This window comes from Cupressus sempervirens, chromosome 9 (genome assembly GCF_028749045.1).
Source record: "Cupressus sempervirens isolate cs-2001-9-10 chromosome 9, ASM2874904v1, whole genome shotgun sequence".
Classification (NCBI taxonomy): Eukaryota; Viridiplantae; Streptophyta; class Pinopsida; order Cupressales; family Cupressaceae; genus Cupressus; species Cupressus sempervirens.
The window spans coordinates 30810612-30833375 of record NC_143126.1 but is presented as its reverse complement, the minus strand read 5'-3'; the positions used below and the strand labels follow the sequence as shown (position 1 = coordinate 30833375).

The 22764-nt window shown below is 36.9% G+C and overlaps 1 protein-coding gene across 2 annotated transcripts in view; it reads left to right on the top strand.

The window, feature by feature from the left end:
* The window catches only part of LOC149537468 (homeobox protein knotted-1-like 7), a 63000-nt gene extending 40516 nt beyond the window's left edge, over positions 1-22484 (top strand). For both annotated transcript variants that reach the window (XM_089798901.1, XM_089798900.1), the window contains 4 exons: positions 20238-20431; positions 20642-20773; positions 21302-21438; positions 21595-22484. In XM_089798901.1, coding sequence (XP_089655027.1) covers positions 20238-20431; positions 20642-20773; positions 21302-21438; positions 21595-21598 — 467 coding nt within the window. In that variant the 3' untranslated portion in view covers positions 21599-22484. The remainder of the gene's footprint in view (positions 1-20237; positions 20432-20641; positions 20774-21301; positions 21439-21594) is intronic.
* Positions 22485-22764: the final 280 nt, after the last annotated feature.

Here is a 22764-nt window from a genome sequence, read left to right as displayed (position 1 = left end):
TGCTACCTCTTTCATTGTCCCATGTGTCTTTAACTTTTCAATTTGTCTTCCCATTCTTGTTCTATTGTTGCTAATTGTGGCTACATATTATCTTCATGCTCACAGAGGTTAAGTCCTGATGCTTCACTTTTGTGAGCATTAGCTAGATCCAATGAGTGTTCCATTCATTATTGATGCAAGAGCATCCTAGGTGTAAGAACAATCTTGCATCATCCAAAAATATTTTTATTTCAGTCCTTTCTATTTTAATAAGGACTAGTAGACAGAGTGGTTACTATTTATGGGAACTTGCTATTTTTAGTAAGTTTGTCATATGAGCTCGGAATGTTCTCATTTTCTACAAGAAGGTTCATTTTAAAGTTGTAAGCCTACCATAAGAATCTCATTGCTCAAGCATAAGTATTGGAGAAGTTATTGCGGATTTTCGGTGGAAAAATTTGCAGAAAAATCTTTAGGCTCACCGTTGGAGGCCTTAGAGTGCCCGAATGAGGTCCAAAAACTCGATGGAAGCGTGCTAACGTTGTTTCGAGCCTATAGATTAATAGCTAGCATTTTTGAAAAGTGGTTATAATAGCGAATCGAAGCAACAGTTCGTGAGTTATGGCCTTTTGAAGTTGGGCAATCCAAAATATCTAAAATAATTGTCAAAGATGTATTTGGCTAGCTCTATATGTATTGTTAGGGTCTGTCGGCCCTAGGTATTAAGTTTCAATGTTTAGAACCTTCTCAGGCAGCATAAAATTGCCTATTTAAGAAAGGCCCGAACATTGTCTAGGACAGCTTTGGATGATAGTTCGCAGCTTGTCTTGCAAATTATTGTAATGAAGGCGCCCATGTGGGTTAGCATATTGTACTTATGAATTCTGTAATACCACATTTGTGGCACAAATAAGAAGTCCATATTTTGTTCTCGCATTTGCTATTGTTTTTTTGTTTTTGTTATGAGTTTATGGTATTAAGGGGAGCACCCTTCATCAAGTAGTATCAGAGCTAGAGTTCTTGAGTGTGTGGACAGATCGCCGATTGCGAGGCAGTTCTCACCAGGATCGTGGTTTGGGCTGAGCATGTAGATAGATTGCTAATTGTGAGGCAATTTGCACTAGAGTTTCAACATAAGTGCGAAAAATGCCTCCACGAAGAGAGCATGGCGGAAGAGCTGTAGGTGTTACACCTGAGGGTTTCTGAGACCTCCAAAGACAAATGCAAGCATTGGAAGAACAAATGCGCAGAGGAATAAATCTTCCTGTAAGAGATGAAAGCAAGGATGAGGACAAAGTAGAAGAAAATGCCGAAGCAAAGGTAGTTCTAAACTCAGAGGAAGAGAGGCTTTTTAGAGCCATCTCCAAGATTGGAAAAAGACCTAAGTTTGAAGTTCCCACATTTACAGAAAATCTTAATCTAGAGGAGCTGATCGATTGGATCAATGAACTGAAGGAGTACTTTGAGTATGAAGATATTGAAGATCTTGATAGGGTCAAATTTGGAAAGGCAAAACTGAAGGGACATGCGAAGATCTGGTGGCAGGAGGTTCAGTTGGAGTGAAATAGAAAGGGAAAGGACAAAATCACTAGATGGGAACGGATGATAGCTAAACTAAAGTGACAATTCACTCCTGTGGATTATGAGCTTGATTTGTTGAAGAAAATGCAAGGGTTGAAGCAAGTGGAAAAATCTGTTCAAGAGTATACTGAAGAGTTCTACTGAGTTCTCATTAGAACCGGCTATGCAGAAGCTGATAAGGAGAAAGTGGCCTATTATCTTTATGGGTTAAGGCCAAGCATTTAGGATGAGCTGAGTTTGGTTTGAATGAATAGTATTGAGGAGGCATACCAATTTTCCCTCAAAGTTGAGGAGAAACTCAGTAAGAAATTTGGCAACAAGAATAGCGGAAGAGGTTGCCATGGAAGATCTGGCAGACGATCTTATGGAGGCCGTAATGATGATCAAAAGAATAAGGATAAGGATGGAAGTAGTAGTAATAACCAGAGGGGAAACAATTCCAATTGTTTCCATGATCAGAACAATAGAGATTAGAGAGGAAGAGGCAGAGGATAAGGATCTGGAAGAGGAGGCTTCCGTGAGAAATGTTTTCATTGCGGAGAAGAAGGGCATAGAGCATTTGAATGTACCCAGAGCCAAGGAAGGACAGATTGAAAAATAGAAGGCCAAGCCAGAATTGCACATGTTGATGAAGATGCCAGATCCTCACATTATGAAGATGTTGAAAGAGGAGTCCTAGTTAATAGAAGAGTCCTGCTGAGTGGTGAGAATGAACCTAATCAAAGGAGGAGGTTATTTTGCACAAGGTGCAGATGTGAAGATAAGTGTTGTGATGGTGGAAGTATTGACAATCTGGTGTTAGAAATGATGGTCACAAAGTTGAAGTTGAAGAGACAGAAACACTCGTGTCTATATCGTATTGCTTGGGTGCACGCTGACCACAAGGTCATGGTCAATGAGTAGTCCTCAGTGAAGTTCAAGATTGGAAGCTACCAAGATGAGGTACTATGTGATATTATACCTATGGACATATGTCATATGTTGCTAGGTAGGCTGTGGTAGTTTAACAGGCATGCTATACATGATGGGCGAGCAAATACCTACACTTTGACCAAGGATGGAGTGAAACATAAGTTGAAATCATTGAAGGAGAAAGAAGAAAAGGTATGTAGTGCTGTCAGAATATGTTTTGTTGATGGAAAAGAGTTTCTTAAAGGTATGAAACATGAGCATATGTGTTTTGCTATAATTCCTAAAGATAGTAAAGAAGAAGTAAAGGAAGTGCCTGCAGAAGTTGCAGATATGTTGGGAGAGTTTTTTGATATTGTATCAGATAATGTACTTGATGGATTGCCCATAATAAGGAAGATCAGTCACCAGATGGATTTGGTTCTAGGAGCCAGTTCAAACAAGGCAACGCACAGAATGACACCAGCAGAAAGTGAAGAGTTGAACAGGCATGTTAATGAGTTGTAGAAGGGGTTGATTTGAGAGAGTCTGAGTCCATTTGTTGTACTAGCCGTATTAGCACCAAAGAAGAATGGCGAATGGAGGATGTGTACAGATTCTCGCGCTATCAACAAGATCACAATCAAGTATAGATTTCCATTGTCAAGGATGGATGATATTATGGATTGTTTGAGTGGAGCTAAATATTTCACAAAGATAGATTTGAAGAGTGGGTACCATCAAATTCGTATTAGAGAAGGTGATGAATGGAAGACTGCTTTCAAGACAAAGGAAGGATTGTATGAGTGGTTAGTCATGCCTTTTGGGCTAAGCAATGCATTAAGCACTTTCATGGGGCTCATGAATGAGGTACTGAAGGAGTTTTTGGGTAAGTTTGTCATTGTTTACCTAGGTGATATTTTGATTTTTAGTAAGACATTGGAAGAGCATTTGATTCATATTCGCAAGGTGTTTGATAAGTGGAGGGAAGAAAAGTTGTTGATAAACTTGAAGAAGTGCAGTTTTGTAAAGGAGGAGTTGGTGTACCTGGGATTTGTAGTTTCAACTGAAGGTCTAAAACTGGACCCAAAGAAAGTGAAGGCAATCCTTGAATTGCCTACTCCATGGAGTGCGACAGAGGTAAGATCTTTTCATGGACTGGCTAGTTTTTACAGAAAGTTCATAAGAGGTTTTAGCAGTATTTGTGGACCCTTGACTAAAACAATGAAAGGGGATATGAAAAAATTTAAGTGGACTGTATGAGCAGATAAGAGTTTTAATCTGTTGAAACAGAAGGAAATTGAGCAGCCTGTTTTAGCACTTCCTGATTTTAACAAGGTATTTAAAGTAGACTATGATGCTAGTGGTACTGCAATAGGAGCTGTTATGAGCCAAGAAGGTAGACTTGTTGCTTATTTCAATGAGAAATTGAATGATGCAAAAAGAAAATATTCTATTTATGAATTGAAGAAGTGGAGACACTATCTTCTTCCTAAGGAGTTTGTTTTGTATACTAATCATCAAGCTTTGCAATATTTGAATAGTCAAGGAAAATTGAACCAAACCCATTTGAAGTGGGTTGAGTTTTTGCAGAGTTATACATTTGTTTTGAAACACAAGAGTGAGAAGTCTAATAGAGTTGTAGATGCTCTTAGTAGAAGACAAGTTTTGCTGATAGAAATGCAGATAGAAGTAGGAACTTAGTACTTTGTATCCGGATGATCCTGATTTTGGTGAAGCGTGGAAGGCTTGTACAGAACTTGTTACAATTGACAGGACAAAGTGGTTGGATTTTATGATCCAAGATAGTATGTTGTTCAAAGGAAGCCAGTTTTGCATTCCAAAAAGTTCAATGAGAGAGAATCTCATTAAAGAGAAGCATAGTGAAGGGTTGGCTGGACATTTTGGTAGAGATAAAACCATAGCTTTGGTTGTTGAGAATTATTACTGGCCACAGTTGTAGCAAGATGTGAAGAAGTTTGTATAGGGTTGTAGAGTATGTTAGTTGGCGAAAGGAGTGAAGCAAAATACAAGGTCGTATCAGTCATTACCTATACCAAAGAAACCATAGGAGGATGTCAGCATGGATTTTGTTCTTGGATTATCGAGGACACAGCACGGGCATGATTCTATTTTTGTGGTGGTTGAAAAGTTTTTAAAGATGGCACATTTTATTCCTTGCAAGAAGACTAGTGATGTTGTTCATGTAGCAGAGTTGTTTTTTAGAGAATTGGTGAGACTACATGGTTTGCGAAAGATTATAGTTTCAGATTGAGATACCAAATTTGTTAGGTATTTTTGGCGTGCATTGTGGAAGAAGTTGAAGAGAGATTTAAAGTTCAGTTCATCACATCATCCACAGACTGATGGACAGATAGAAGCTGTGAATCGCAGTTTGGGAAACTTGCTGAGATGTTTGGTTGGAGATAAACCAAAAGGATGGGATATGATTTTACCACAGGAGAAATTTGCATATAATAATTCTATTAATAGGAGTACTAGTAAATCACCATTTTAGATTGTATATGGGAGTAGTCCCAAAAATGCTTTTGAATTGAGGTAGTTGGATAAAGAAGAGATAAGTAGTGCTGAAGCAAAAAATTTTGCTGAACATTTGAAGAATATCTATGAGGAGGTGAGGAAGCACATTACAAAGATGAATACATAGTACAAGGCTAAGGCATATGTGAAAAAGAGGTATAAGGAATTTCAAATTGGAGATGAAGTCATGGTTCATTTGAGAAAGGAGCATTTTCCAGTGGGTACATATAATTAGCTGAAGATGAAGAAGTTTGGACCGTGCAAGATAGTGAAAGGCATGATTTTGGAAATGCTTATGAAGTGGAGTTGCCTATTGAATTGAATATTTCTCCAGTATCTAATATTTTAGATTTGACAAAGTAATATGGAGGAGGTGATGGAGATGAAGTTGCAAAAGCGCAGTGGATTATTCCATTAGCTAGTTCGGCTACAAAATAGATTGAGGAGATACTGGACAGTTGTGTTGAAAAAAGTACAAGGAATAGAACTGATGAGGAATACCTGGTCAAATGGAAAGGGAGGCTAGTAGAGGATTCATCATGGCTAGCAAAGGAGGAGGTTAACCATTTTGGTTTTCCTCTGAACACTTGAGGCGTAACAAGGTCACTTCTCAAATTACCTTGGGTGTTTGATGCAGGAGCATCCTAGGTGTAAGAGCAATCTTGCATCACCCAAAAATATTTTTATTTTAGTCTTTTCTATTTTAACAAGGATTAGTAGATAGGGTAGTTATTATTTGTGGGAACTTGTTATTTTTAGTAAGTTTGTCATATGAGCTCGGAATGTTCTCATTTTCTATAGGAAGGTTCATTTTAGAGTTGTAAGCCTACCATAAGAATCTCATTGCTCAATCATAAGTATCTAAGAAGTTATTGCAAATTTTCAATGGAAATATTTTCAGAAAAATCTTCGGACTCACCGTTGGAGGCCTTAAGAGTGCTTGGATGAGGTCTAAAAACTCGACAGAAGGGCGCTAGTAATGTTCCAAGCTTGTACATCAGGAGCTAGCATTTCTGAAAAGTGGTTATAATAACCAATCATAGTGACAATTCGTGAGTTATGGCCTTTCAAAGTTGGGCTACTTGAAATATCTAAAATAATTGTCAAAGATGTATTTGGCGGACTCTATATGTATTGTTAGGGTCTATCGGCCCTAGATATTAAGTTGAAATCTCTAGAACCTTCCCAGGTGGCATAAAATTACCTATTTAAGAAAGGCCTGAACATTGTTTAGGATAGCTTTGGGTGATAGTTCGCAGCTTGTCTCGCAAATTATTGTAATGAAGGCACCCATGTGGGATAGCATATTATACTTATGAATTCTGTAATACTGCATTTGCAGCTCAAATAAGTCCATATTTTATTCTTGCATTTGCTGTTGTTTCTTTGTTTCTGTTATGAGTTTATGGTATTAAGGGGAGCACCCTTTATCAATTATCATGAGAGATGGGTTCAATGAATCACTACTCATGAAATATGGGTTAATGAGTTTGAGTGAAGAACTACATAGTTGAATCTTGATAGCAATATCACAATTTGACTTGTGGAAAATATCTCCTACTTATCAATTGATGAGCTTAAGGGGCTTTCTAATGAATGGTTCATCAGGCACAACATTTGGTGAAGGTTTTGCAAATGGGTTTTCAAGTAGAGTGGGTTTAACCATGGAGGAAACTCCACAGTTAACTGTGCTCAAGCTAGAGTAGTACTGTAATGGGTGACCTCCTGAGAAGTCTTGGTGTTTCACCTCTATGATCATTACCTAGATCCAATGAGTGTTAAGTGTTCCATTCATTCTCATGAGAGATGGGTTCATGTGAACCAATACTCATGAAATGTTGGTGTTTTGAAACACTACAGGTTTCAAATTACCGCGATGAGAACAAGACACATCTAGGGGCAGCTAACTCCCATCCTTAACATGTCCTTTTAGACACCGGGCCAACTATAAGGCTTGACCCTTCTTTTACTTCAGGCTCTGCAAAATCGAGGCAGGTGGACCTCAGATTCAATTTATATGGTACCAGTGCTAAACATATTCTTGAATCTTTTAACAACAAATTTAACCCTTATTTCTCCTAATGACTCATGCAATAACATAGATCTGCACTAGCAAGTTGCAACTCTATGGAATTCACAAGTTGAGTGAGGGCATCCTTTTCAGCTCTTCAACATGAAAGGGAAAGACGTTTGATTAATAATGTTGATTTTCAACAAAACCCCAAATATGCAATAGTGAAAACAAGTTGATCCTATAGCCGATCAATGCCTTATCCATTGGGCATTTTCATAAATCAAATACATACATCTGTGATATTAAGGACATATTTCATACACCAAAATATCATATCCGTCTAATCACTTTGTGAATCAGAGATCGGTGTTCATAAAGACCTTATTCTTATGAAGTATCCTCAAAATAACCAACAATCCTATCAAACACATCAAGCATTTACCTGGCCCTTTGTTCCAACAACAAAACATATTTGACATACAACCTTAAAGGGATGCAAATGAGTCTCAGTTCTTTGTTCCTAGACCACATAAGATTTGCAGATTACTGAGATAGGAGACGAGAATCAGAATGAAACTAAAGAAATTCTTGCTCATTTGTATTCATTTCTTTGAAACAATACATTCAAATGCATGAAATCAAAACAGAAAAACACCTAATAGATTTGAACTTTCTCTATAATCTTCACTACTACTATTCATACAAGAGAATTATGCTGAAGAAAATTGGTGTCACAGTGATGAGAACACATCAAGACTGGAACATGGTTTCACAAATCTGAGAAAACTCTAGATTAGAATACACACGATATCACAACAATGAGTCATTTTTTCTCCAAAACTAGAACCTCTACAAACAGTGAGAAAGAGAATGATATAGAGGAGAGTGAATTCTCGGATTTGTTGTGCATCTGACATGTGTCTCACTTGGAAATCATCTCCTAGCAATGAAAAGAATCTCTCTAATCTCTCTCTGCAACTAGTAAATCAAATCCTCTGTCATTTGGCCTACCAAAAGTATACAATTATTTCAAATACTTGATGGAACAATAACTGCTTGTTGATGCCAGATCTAGAATCAAGGAAAAGGTAAAAAATCAGTTAAAGATGACCTCTTGAAGCCAAGAAAACTTTTTAGAATTACTTTTTTCCACATTCAGGCTTCAACAAGGTTTTATATCTGCCTCCTAACAAATTTTGATGTGTAATGGTGAATTCTGCCCATTTTGCTGAGAATGCCTCAGAAATTACAAATTCACTTATAGACTGAACTGATGAATAGTTGTGCAAAATCTGACTTCATATTTGGAAAATTCGTTTCCTCCCAGTTCCAACAGTATATTGAAGTGCCTATTTTCGACAAAAATTGCCCCTCTAGTGGCTATTTGAAAATCATGCTCCCAACCATGGCCAGAGCAGTTAAAAGGAATGAATTTTAAAAATTTAAAACTATTTCTATAGTTTAAAACTATAGAAAATTCATTTTTTTAAAACAAATTTTTCAACTTGGATACTGAACGTTCAAATTGAGGAGGATATTATTTTAGTTTTAAAAAACCCCTTATATCTCCTCAACCACTCACAAGATGCCACATGTCAATCTGTGATAGGTCCTCTGGTCACTGTGGGTCCCACATATACGTGCCGTTTTTTGAATTTTTCGGCAAGTTGCCATGTCACTTGTTGGAAAACCTCCCATTTTTCAGTGGCGACATGGCGACCACTGGATTCTAGCGAACTTCCTTTGACCATTCATGCGGTGTGACTTGTCATTCTGTTATTTGTTGATGCCGCCAAATCACCTAGATGGGACCCATGTTCTCTGCCGGTTTTTTGCATTTTTTGGGAGGTTGCCATGTCACTACTGGCGAGATCCTCCTGTTTTTCGGTGGCGACATGGCGACATGGTGACCATCGAAATCCTCAACCTTTTCTGGCGAACTCCTTCCGACAGTGCATTTGGTCGAAATTTCCTTGGTTTTCACACCAGGTAGCTCTTCATAGGCTCCACCACATGCCTTTGCCTTTCAAAAGGCTCGTGTCTTGAAGACACTTACCATATAAGCGCCTTTGTATTAAAACACAGAGAAAGACTCCCACTTTGGCAATGTGGGATGAAACTCAGGAGCTTTCATTTCCAAAATATAAGTTAAATACGGGAATCAAATCAAAGCTGCTACCAGATTTGGTCCTATTCGCATCGGCTTGGATTTTAATCATTTCCAACATCATTGTATCTATTCTGACAGTGCTAGAGCCGGATTTGCAATCAGACTGAAGCGGATAGTAACATTCATTTCAATGTGAAAAAGACAACTCATTTTTCGGGCATGGATCGATTCTTGGTTTCAAAGAAGTCGTTGATGGTTATTGTTGTGGGAGAGCATTGAATGGGTTTTTGCCGAATACATCCAATTGACCACCAACCTTGAGAATCATTCTTTGGACTGAAACTTACAACATAACTGCACACATCATTGGGATTACACAATCCATAGGATCCGCAGATATCATTGTCACTGCATTGACCTCTGTATGTCTGCCATTACTGACTCTACGATCCATCATCCATCCCAAAGTAAACTCTCAGTTACACCATTCTCATCTAGCCGGACCAGCCCTACTATTTGAAATGCAAATCCATTAATGTGGGGCTCCCTGCCTTCTCCAGCTATGGGCTTTTCTTCTCACGTGGACCCTTGCTCTTATAGCTGCGGACTGATGCAGCTTCCTCCCCTTCTTTAGCTACAACTCTCTATCAAGGCGTGGTCCTTGACCACTCCTTGCAACTTCTCTATTTTGACGTGGGCTAAGGCATGGTTTGACCTAATGCCACCTCAGCTTCCTCTCTGTTTCCTTGCCCCGGTGGGACGCCTTCCTACGCTGCGGTTGCTCCTTGCTCTTTGACTAGCGGCTTTTGATATGAGATGGTTCCCGCATGTATCATTGAAGATTTACAAAATGCTTTGAATATCTTCTTGTGGCGCAGACAGAGTGGGACTTATTTATAGCCTTGGATATTTCTCATTGTATACTTTCGTAACCCATACCTTTGTTAAGAATCCATTGCAATAATAGTGCAATCAGAAAATGAAAAAGCTCCAATTTGGCCTTACGGAAGCTACATTGGGGTGCAGTTTTGCCTTGTGTGGGGATTGCCCTGCTTGGTTTGCAGTTGTGATTCCCTCCTTCATGCAGCGAATTTTTCGAGCTATGGTCTGCTCTGGTAATATTCTCCGCCAAAGCCTCCCCTTTTCTTTAATACAAAGGAAACATTTTATTGGCATGCTCCTTTTTAAATGCCTGCCGCTAAGGATGGTGTTCTTCTAACGTATGTGGAGTGCCTTTTGAAATGTGGCTTTCTGCCTTTTTTCTTTGGATCATCCATCAAAGTTAGCTCCTCAACATCTTCTATTCCATAGTCCTTCAATTTGCTTCCCAGATCATCCTTTGTCCAAGCCGACTGCCTTCCTTTATACCTTTGCAGCACGTCTAGAATGAAACTAATCTCTCTTTCATTCAAGAGCTTTCTCCACACGTGGCACCCATATATCTTTACCTATAATGTTGCAGATTTCATTTACCTCATTGTCTATATTTTTTCTTGTTCCCTGGTATTGTTGCGCTCACCTCCACATCCAACTGGCTTTCTTTGGCCAAATGATTGTAACACAAAGGGGAAGAATAACAGAAAGAAATATGGAAAAAGGACCCGACCACAAAATTATTGAATGCAAATATGAGACAATTTTCCCTGGAGTGTGAACAAAAGTATTCCAAATACTTTGACCCTTTCCATCCTCATGAGCTGTAGCAGTGATTTTCGAAAGAATCTTAACCTTGCAAACTCCACTCATGTGCACAAACTCCCTAGTAAACTTACTGAATAAACACCAGGATGATGTTATAGAAAAATTGAAAGATCTCATTATATGACTCTATGACATTTTATTTGACATAATCTTTATTGCCAAAAACTAGCTTATATCTTCTGAAAATACGATTTTAGAATGTGCCAACTAAGGTACTATAATGACTAATATCGTTATAATCCCTCTTCTAAAACATCTTTTATTTCCTTAGTTGTCATCAGTTTGTTGAAGTTAGTCGAACCCCAAAGTGGGTCTGGCTAAATTTTTTTTCGTTTTCAAACAACAAATGTTTCAAACTGATCCATTGAACCTGTTATCTTGATTAGAATCAAGTTTGACCGCTGAACAATCAAATAAAACTCATTTTACCATTGATCTACAACTTGTCAATTTTGTGCCAGGAGGTCTTTTGACCAGCTTTAAAAACTGACAAAAACACCTGACCATGCTCTGAAATCCGACATATTGATTCTTTGTTCCGCATACTCCTACCCTGTTGAATCTTGTCTCATGAGAAATTCCCAATCAATAGATATTGACTGTCAAAGTTGCCCTTTCAGAATTGCCTGCAAGAAAACATGTTAGAAAACAATAAATCGTGTTCGGAATTGGCTTAAAAAACTAGGCAAATTGACACTTGGGAAAACGAAAAATGGGGCATTGGTTCACTGTCACGAGGAGAGTATAAATCTGCAATTTGAGCTCATGACAAATAACAAGACGAATTTGGCGAGCGGTCAAAATGAGCTACTCAAATTTGCAGACTGGAAACACTTGACAGAAAAGTGGTTTTTGCAAATGGAATGGACTTGGGAAAGTGTGCAGACGGATTCGTCAAGATTTGAAAATTGGCACATTTGAAGTATTTTCAGAGGAGAACATAGTGGTACAATCCATTTGACCTCACCTATCACGGATTCGAAGTTATAACATCACGAATAGGGGTTCCAACAAATCTGCATTTACTGACACTAGTAAAACGTTACAAATTGCATTTGGAATCGTGTTTGAAAATTGATCAAACAGATTCGTCATAAGCTCAAAATTGAAACGTAACATGTTTCTGACCCTTACAGGATGATGCAAAAGGAAATTTCTTATTTGGGTCAACTGGTCAAAAGTTATAATAGGTCAAATAGGGTTTCCCAGAATTTAGAACAAATTGCATTAGCATGACAACAACAAATAACCAACTTTGAGGAATTCGAAACCTAGTCAAACAGATTTGAAATGACTCGAAATTTGAAACATAGGCTCTTTGGTATGGACACTAAACACTCCCAAAGCGGAAAGTTATGAAACATTACTGGGTGCGAGATATTCAATTGCAAACACAGTCTCCTGTCGCTGTTTGACATAGGCAAACATGCAAATTTGACAATTGCTCAAAACAAGACTTCACAAAATACCTCGGAAAGGCAGTTATTTTCATGGAACACATAGACGCATTGAATGCAAGGTGCTAGAAACATTAAACACCTCTTAGGCCTCAAACGGATAGTCGGGTATGCATGACTTAAAAGCACGTAAGGGCTTAATTTTCTCAATGGTACTCAAAATTGGGGCTTCAATTTTGAGTGCCAACACATGGGTCAATGAGTTTGACTCAAGAACTACACAATTATATGTTGGAATGTGTAATTTACCCCTCAAATGAAATTGTAAAAAACATACTAGAGGAATCTAGAAACTCTAGCTAGATTAACGAATAGTAATAGGTAAAATTAGTATTTAGGTTTGTAAAGTTTTAGAGGTTATTTATGTTTAGATAGTTCTAGGAAAGTCTATTTGTCCTATGTTGGTTAATTTAGATATTTTCGAAAACAATCAAAACCTCTATAAATAGAGGCATCTTGTAATGTTATTGATATGGACAAAATGGTTAATCAAATATATTACTGCCACAACACATTGAATATTTTTCCATTTTAGTTTATTTTGTCCATCCAACTTTTACAAAGTGTATCAAAGTTGTCTTGGGTTTCTACAAGTGGTATCAGAGCCAAGTTAAGAAAATTCTGTCATCATTTTATGACAGACGAATCAAAGCTAGATTAATTGGGAGAATCCCGTCACCTGTTTTGATAGAAGCAACTAATCAAGGGATAGCTGAAGGAGGAAGGAATTTGTTTGTCATTATTTGTTACAACAAAGAGATTTTTTTATTTTGCAGAGCAAGGTTATTTGGAGAACCCTGTCACCATTTGTGACAAATGAAGCATCAAGGTATAGTTGAAAGAAGACATGAATATGATCACGGTTATTAGTGAAACCTGACACCGACATTTGTGACAGATGAGGCAAAATTATCAGTGGATCCTATGAAAAGAGGAAATAATTGGTAGCAAATTGCTAACAAAATGTTTATAGAAATTAAAGGCTGCAGCCTTGGAACAAACTATTCATGCATTAATAGATATGAAGATTATTGGAAAATAGTAGCTTGGCATTAGGCAAAAGAAAAGATTTGGATTTGTTTGCAACAACATTTGAGGCTGAAATTAGGGGGGAGTGTTGGAATGTGTAATTTCCCCCTCAAATGAAATTGTAAAAAACATACTAGAGGAATCTAGAAACTCCAGTTGGATTAACGAATAGGGTTAGGTAAAATTAATATTTAGGTTTGTAAACTTCTAAAAGTTATTTATGTTTAGATAGTTCTAGAAAAGTCTATTTGTCCTATGTTGGCTAATTTTTAGATGTTTTCAGAAACAATCAAAGGCCTCTATAAATAGAGGCATCTTGTAATGTTATTGATATGGACAAAATGGTTAATCAAATATATTAGTGCCGCATCACATTGAGTATTTTTCCATTTTAGTTTATTTTGTCCATCCACCTTTCACAAGGTGTATTGGACTTGTCCTAGGTTTCTACATTATAATCCTAATAGCAATATCACAATTTGACTTGCTGTGGAAAATATCTCCTACTTATCAATTGATGAGCTTAAGGGGCTTTATAATGAATGATTCATAAAGCACAACACTTGGTGAAGGTTTTGCAAATGGGGTTTCAAGTAGAGTGGGTTAACCTGTGGAGGAACTTCATAGTTAAGCATGCTCAAGCTAGAGTAGTACTCAGATGGGTGACCTCCTAGGAAGTCTTGGTGCTTCACTTTTGTGAGCATTATTTAGATCCTGAGTGCTAAGTATTCCATTCATTTTCATGAGAGATGGGTTCATGTGAACCACTACTCACGAAACATGGGTCAATGAGTTTGACTCAAGAACTGCACAATTGAATTGTGATTGCAATACTTGCTGTGGAAAACATATCCTACTTATCAATTGATGAGCTCAAGGGGCTTTCTAATGAATGGTTCATAAGGCACAACACTTGGTGATGGTTTTGCAAATGGGATTTCAAGCAGAGTGGGTTTAACTATGGAGGAAACTCAATAGTTAAGCATTGTCAAGCTAGAGTAGTACTAGGATGGGTGACCTCCCGGGAAGGCCCAATACTTTATCTCTATGAGCATCACCTAGATCTAATGAGTAAGAACTATAGAGTTGAATCTTGATAGCAATATCACAGTTTGACTTGCTATGGAAAATATCACCTACTTATCATTCTCACTTATGTTTACCTCGGCAATAAACTGCTGTCTGGATTCTCCTTTGTTCTTGTCAACTTTTCCATTTTGCAAACTCCTTTCCTTCATCTGCAAACATCATCTAAAGCATCATAGGATTATAGGGCATCTTCAAAAATTCTAATTTCATACTCTTTATTTTTAGGTAGTATCTCTTGTGTGTATGGTTACCTCATGTCCTCTTGGAAAACTGCTGCAACTACTCTTCTCTTATTCTTCTCAAAACTCTCTACAAGTGCTTTACTGTCCTCTCATCACCTTCAAGCTCTTATTGTTGACTTTCCTTTTCAGACTTCTCATGCTTGTAAACACCCATTCTTTCTTATTTCCCTTCATGTTTTCCTCAATGATAACCTCCTTCACCTCATCTAGGGTATATTACACTTTTGACAGCATTTTGTTTTTCAAACCCCTTAGGGTTTTCCTCATACTCTCATCTTCTCTTAAGGAAGCCATCATTTGCCATTTTTTTTTTCCCAAGAAACTCTATATATTTCATCTTCATTCTCATTAGTCAAACCCATACAAATCTTGGCTTCTTTTCTCAATCCACGACTCTAACAAAACTTTGCACAACTCAAAATCATTTCGTAACTCTGCTAATTCTCTTTCAAATTATGCATCTTGCCTTGCCAGATTATCTTTCTTCCCGTCTTTTCTTTTGAGGCTTTCTTTCTTTGTTTATTGTTGCATCTTTCCTTCCCTATCTTTACTAATTGGTACATCATCTAGGGCTTTTATCATTTCCTCTTGCCCGGTCTTTTGGTACCCCCTGTCATTTTGCAACACATCAATCTTTCCAAGAGTCCACAACATTAAACTGTCATGCTCATACTTCACCAAGGTTTAATAAAATGTTTCAATTTACTTGTCCAGATCTTTTGGGCTCTGATACCACTTAATGGCAACAATTTCACACAACGATCCTCTGATACCAATCTGATGGTTCACACCTGCACCCACACATACTATGCCTTGAAAGAATAAACAGATTTCTGTAGACTGCCTGTCAAAACATTGAAAGTGAACTGTCCAGAAAATTATAGTTTTTCAGATTTTTAACACAATCAAGTGTATGCAGCAATTATTTCAGTGAATGGACAAAATGAACAATAACCCTTCTCTTGATGGGAACATTTCCCATAATCACAAACTAAAACCCAATAACTTTTCCCTCTTGACAATAGAGTGCCAAAAACATACACAGAAAAGAAAAGAATAGAAAAGATATGAAATGACAGTTGAAAAATTTAACTTAATTTTATTGCCAGTTAAATTTACGAAGATACATTTTTCAAAACTGCTTAATGTTTGGATTCCCGTTATGAACCTAATTTTCATTCACTCCAATATACAGACTACAGAGAACAATACCACTTGACACATTCATCCAATTTTCAAAGATACATTTACCAAAACTGCATAATGTTCTGATTCCCCTTTATGAGTCTAGTTTTCATTCGTTCCAATACACAGACTTACAAACAACAATACCACTTCACACGTGCATCTCTCCATTCACTATTGGCCTGCATATCCTTTTTTTTTTGACAAACTACTTTTCCTTTCAAATAATGTTCTCTTTCAACTCAACCATGAACCAACCCAGCTTCCCAAAATTATCAACTTCCCTCAAATCCACCAAGGAGGTGGCTGAGAAACCGTTTAACTTCCAGTAACAAACAACAACAAAAGCTGGTTTTCCAACATTCTGTTTGTCTTCCTGTCGTCACATTGACATGAAGTCTGTACCAACATAGTCTGTCAGTTGTCATGTTGCTGTATTGACAGAAACTCTGTATTAGAATAAAAGAATCAGCCAAAGTGAACAAAAGAAAACCAAAACTTGAAGAGAGTGAGATGCTCTTGCATTAATAATCATCAGGAATATTAGTATTTACATCAGCAGAGAAATAAATGTAGCCATATATGTATCTTTTCTGAGAACTTATACCAAAACAGATCTAGGAAGTTCTGTACAATCAGACGAATGGAAATAGGGTGAGCTTTCTGATGTTTTAACAGTTATCACATAGATTTTTTGTCAATCTCACCAGTCTAAATTTCATGAGTCATGATTAACAAGAATCCATCTCTCATGACTGTGAATGGTCCTCATTCATTGCATAAAGGTGATGTTCACAAGAACAAAGCATCTTAAATTTTCTAAATGTCACACATCTCCATATTACAAATAAAGTTTACTTAAAGAAGAATTTCCCCACGATATAACTCACTTATCACCCCATTGCAAAACCTTGAAATAGCAGTCTAACCTCAAAGTAAAGAATGTCTTATTAGAGGAAGCTTCCTAGGTTTCGGCCCTCTCTTGCTGCAAGGGAGTGGGATGGTGTGATTAGTTCTCACCAGAGGCTGAGACGCAGGTTTTCCTTCTATTAAAATAGTTAAATAGCAGATTTAAATAGATCATAAAGCACATATTCTGATTGCAGATCTAGTTTTCTTGAAGCTCGTTGAGAGAATACTGGTTTCATGCTGCTTCAGTAGTGGAAGATTTTGTTCAAATGGGAAGAAAAAGGTTCCTGGAGAAAGGTTTTTAACAAGCGGAAATTTCGTCATGAATCTGATTGCATATTTATCTTCCGTGTGGAAAATTGTTAGGAATCTATTCTAGTTTCTATGCTTATTGGAAAATTCTTTGTTTTGTCCTTCAAAAGTGCCACTAAAGTTTGGGAAAGATTAAGGACTCAGGTACTTGCAAATGGTCGTGTGATGGATCATGTAATGAAGGAGGATGGGGTCGGTGGATCATTGGATATGACAGGGGATTTAATTCAGAGAAAGCAGTAGGAGGAACATTTTTAGGAGATGGTAGGGATGATAGTATATATAAAATTTTAAAACACATACAGAGATTCAAATTTTTACAAAATAATAAATATCAGGATAGTATAGTAGTATCGATATAACATGATACTGTTAAATGTTGTTTGCAGAAGCCTTTATGAAAATCATATCATAAAATGAAATTGTTTCTTTGAATTCCTTGCACAGCACCACATTTTATCAGACTATGGGCAATGCACCTTTAATCTCTCTTACAATGGCTATTATTAGTAATTCTAATACAACATCCAGAATTTTGGAGTTTGCAACCTTTTCCAACAATGAAATAAGAAATGCAAATTGTTACTGTCAGTGTTAGATGTTATATAATATCATTAACAATAAATCTGAACCATGATGTAAATATTGCCTTACAATTTACCATTGCATTGTAGGCTCTTGCCTTACAGTTTTTTGCCATTACTAATGTCATGATTAATTTAATTGTTGTTATAGTGCTTCCATGATATATTTAACAGTTCTTTTTAGTGTCATGAACAATTTTTTTTAACATTTAAAAAAATTAATTCTTCATAGGCTTGGGATCCTTGGGATGGTCCTTCGTTGTCCCCTATTTCTCGACATACCCTACAATGTTGATGTGTTTCTGAGATGTTTCCAATTCTTTTTTGATTGGGAAGGATGGCTAGGGCTGTCCCCAAAACACCCAAGGGGACGAAGAGTTTTGAGTGGTGCAAATGTGTACCCATGTAACACAAGATATGTGTTGTATACCTTGTGTGTATGCTTTGTTTTTAATCATAGTAAACACTTTTAAACAGAGCTATGAACTAGAAGAGCTAAACTCGTAAAAAGAAGAGGAAAAAGACATTTGACTACCAAGAATAGGAAGGAACCACTTCTTAGGTGGTTCAAATACAGAATACATTACAAAGCTAATGGAAATAAATTGTTGTAAAGTTGTCGATTAATAAATTGAACAAATAGAAGATAGGTGAGAGTAAACAGAAGAAATGGCCTTGAAGAGACTCACTAGTAGAAGAAGACTAGAAAATGTGAGATCAACGGTAAATACGCTCCTAAGCTAATTTCAAGTAGAAAAGAAGAATGCAGCATGGAATATTACTATTCACCACTGTATTTGATGTGTTCAAACGAATTAAGGGTGGTAGGGAACTTTTCAAGATAAATAAAATAATTGGCAATGCCAAGGAATTTTTGCAATTTCAAGTTCAAAGTCGATCTTAAAGGGGCATGCATTGCTTGTCCCAACATGCACAATTGTATGACAAGTTGTACATAGGTGTTAGATTTAGGTTGCTTGAAGATGATTTGGCTATGATATTTACTTATATACCATTCATAGCAACATAAAAGGAGCATGCTTGTGCTCTATTTCCTCTACCATGGGTACCACCTGCTTTTTGAGATCTATGACCAATTCATAGATGATTTTCCTTGCTAAACATGAGATCCTCAACCCTGGTGATACAATTGACTTTGGATCAACCACTTCTAAAGTGATGCAAGATAAGTCTGCCCAATATTTGTCTATGATAGAGGCAAAAGTTGTAATGAACATAAACAACATCATTCAACCTTTGTTCCAACAACTCATTGTGTTTTTTGGAGTAAATGTGCTCAAACACACTCCAATCTTGTCACATCTTGAAAACACTACATGGTTGGCTCAAGACAAATCACAATCTTCAATGTTGTCTCGAAGATTCAGCATCTTAGCATCTAATTTTGCCAACCTGCATATTAAATGAGAAAATATTAATATCATTGTCAAAACTTTGAGCTTTAAGTTCAACATCAATATAGAAAAAGAGCAATTCTAATTGTAAACTCAAATGATGCCCTTAATAGACTTACCTAGTTGCAACGCCATTTGTATTGTTTTGTGTGAATCTGCACAACGAGGTACCCTTGTGCAAGTATATCAAAATCAATCTTTAGATATTTTCTTGCTTCAAACTGAGGATTAAGCACAATTTGTTTATTATTTTTAAGTAAGGATATGCTGTTTTCTTATAATGATCTCTCTGTATAGTTTTATCTCTGCGACTTTAGAGAGCTCTTCGCTGCAAATCCCAATGCGTGCACACATTTGCGAATAATGTTTATATCCCTTCTTTGGTTTTAATTCCTCTTATTGCAGCTTGGCTTAGTTTTCCTGCTGCTCCTTGGTTTCATTTACTGTCCTTCAAGAAATCTATGCACGCATATGACATATACATGTCAAGTTCTTGAAGAGAAAAAATAACAGTGGCAGAAGCAGAGCTTCTTCATATCAGCTCTGGTTTCTCTGATACTAAACTGATACAGAGAACCTCTATGTCTGCCTGTTTCACTCCATGTCTTTTGAGTTCTTCCATTTTACCCAGAAAAATCTGATGTAGTATTGAGATAAGGCAGAGCATGTTTAATTATTTCCTGCTTTGTTTGCGTTTAAACTTAAAATAATAAAGGATAACTTGATTTTAGGTTTCTATATATACTGTTGTACTCATGGTTCCTGTTTTAATTTCATATTTGTCCCTTTTCTGCAACTTGGAGTGAAATCGAGCAAATAGATCTGCAACAAAACATTAAACAGAATTACAGAAATAAATTATGTAGCTGTTGCACCAAAACACGAGACTATTTCATTAGTGCATTACCTAATTACAGCACAATTAGGAATATTAATCTCGGTAATGAGCCAAACTGCCAAACCATAATAAATTTGTATTGCAATGCACCACTTCAAATGACCCTTAGATTTCTCCTTTGATCCTCCACTATTCAGCAAATATGTTTACAGATCACTATCATCACTGCAGGAATGTTAAAGAAACGATATTGTAGTGTGTTACTAATGTTTTAGAGGATTTATATAAGCTGAACAATCTGAATATAAGTAGTGCATAGTATAAATGACTAAAATATTTAATTGTTAATTTGGTCTGTAACAGGGGTGTCACCTGGGGAAGGTACAGGTGCAACCATGTCTGATGACGATGATGATCAGGGTGACAGTGACACCAATCTTTATGATGGAGGTCTAGATGGACATGACACAGGAGGATTTGGACCTCTTATACCAACAGAGACCGAACGTTCTCTTATGGAACGTGTTAGACAGGAGCTCAAGCATGATCTCAAACAGGTGAATTGACTTATTTAATGTAATGCAGTTTCCTGTCTGAATTATTAAAGCAAAAGTATGATAAGCACATGGGTTTTGCGTGACAGAGAGATCCACTGTACATACAATCTGAGATGGCTATGTTTTGTGAAAATTTGATGTTTTACTAACAGCTTCAAATATAAAGTGAATCCTAAGACCTCGTTTCTATCGCTTGTAAATTTCATACAGGGATACAAAGCACGAATTGTTGATGTAAGAGAGGAGATCTTACGTAAGCGGAGAGCAGGAAAACTTCCTGGAGATACCACATCTCTGCTGAAGGCTTGGTGGCAGTCACATTCAAAATGGCCTTACCCAACTGTATTCGTCTATCTCTGCTTAGTTCTTTGTAGATATTATATGGATACTTGTAGACAAGAATGTCATTATATGGAAATCATTAAATGTTATCCAGGGTCTGGCTGTACTCCATTCGTGATAAATGTATAGAACATTCAGCAGAATTCAATTCATAATTTTGTAGTCAAACTGATTAATAAAATGGTAGGATAAATCGTTTTACTCAAAAAGCAACGGAAGGATAAGAAAATTGAAGTTAATTTTATTCATGCCTAATTTTATTTAGGCTACTTTATGGTGGTAGTGGTAGCAATTCAGTTTGCACTTTGCCTTGAAAAGATGTCTAGAAGTTTGATCCCCAATGTTGGAAAATAGCCAAAATGATTGCATACGACAGATATTCCCAGATATCTGAATCTTGGTATTATTTTCAGTAGTAACAGTACTTTCATGAAGTTATAACCAAGCCCGGGTTTGTAATCTGCTATTTTTATTTTTACAAAACATTGTAGAGTTGTGCTTATTGTTTTCTGTTTCTGTTGCTCGCAGGAAGACGAAAAGGCAAGACTTGTACAAGAAACGGGTCTGCAACTTAAGCAAATCAATAACTGGTTCATCAACCAGCGCAAACGCAACTGGCACAGCAATCCTTCCTCATCTAACGTTTCAAAATCTAAACGTAAGAGGTATGTTGAACCGGATGGCTTAAACATCACATACTAAGGTTTGATTCCTAGGCTAAAATTTGACCTTAATTCCTAAAGGGCTTGGCAGTCCCGGATTTAGCATATTTAAAATTAAAGTACAAAAAGCTGAGAGAGCTTTTCCATTTTGTGCTACAGGTGATGAGGCTTTAGCAGTATGTGATAGCAGATCAAACTTATACTTCACCTGATCGGTACTTATGCACGTCACTGTATAAACAGCATGCTGACTCCTGCTTGCTTTTAGCACTATACATTACCATCCAAACATGTATCTGCGATTGTAGCCTAAATATATTAGAACTAGAAGGGAGGTGTATCGAATTTGCAGTGCCCTGAAGTGATTGCAGGGGAAATCATATTGATTCCAACTGAGCTGAAGTTCCAATGACTTTCTAGAGAAAAGGCGAGATCACAGGAAAGAGGGAATGAATGTGGAAAGAGTATATCCCAAAATTTGCTGGCCACACCATAGTTTGGCATTCTCTTGTTAGATATAATACGTTAAGCATATAGTTAGTTCTATGAAGAAGCAACCTAAGCTCAACAATGTACAAGAAGCATCATAGAGAGTCAAGAAATTCATATAACAATTTTATAACATTTGTTTTTTTCATGGATTGGTGGAATGGGACATTCAAGCACTTCATCAATTCAGCCTTCTTTATCAATAAGAAGCTACAGATCGAGGCGTGCATAAAGTTATTCACAGCTCCACTGTACAAACTGTTAGTTACAGAGTTTTTATTTATATGTTCAGAGGCTTACGAGGGCCTTCGGGCGCTTCATTTATGTTAAATCTTTTGTGCCGTTACAATTAAATAATTGCCCGGAACGACGCAGTTCTGAAAGATTTTAAGATCATAGCAGCCTCTTCTTGCGATTTAAGAGTTCATGCTGGGGATTACAAGCCCCAACAAGGGGAGGCGTGTGTCCTCATTAGGAAAAAATCTGAGAGCTATATAAAACGCTTTTCTCAATAAATGTTAAGTGGGTCCTTTAATATAGGATTGTGGCTTTTAGCAAAATTCCTCTGCACCTTTTTGTAGTCATGGAATTCTTCAATTAGGCAGCTTAGACTGGTTAGGTAATTTTTGCAGCTTTTTAAAATATTTTTTTTATAGAAATATATAGATATCTGTAGTTTTGTTTCTATATAGTTATTCAGATGTCATACCTGGCAGAGGTTTGGATAGACTACTTTTTCTATTCCACATCATCATCTTCACCAATGGTATCCAATCAATCAATTCAATTCTAATTTGTTATTCATTTCTATTTATTTTTAAATATTTGTCTTTTTAAATA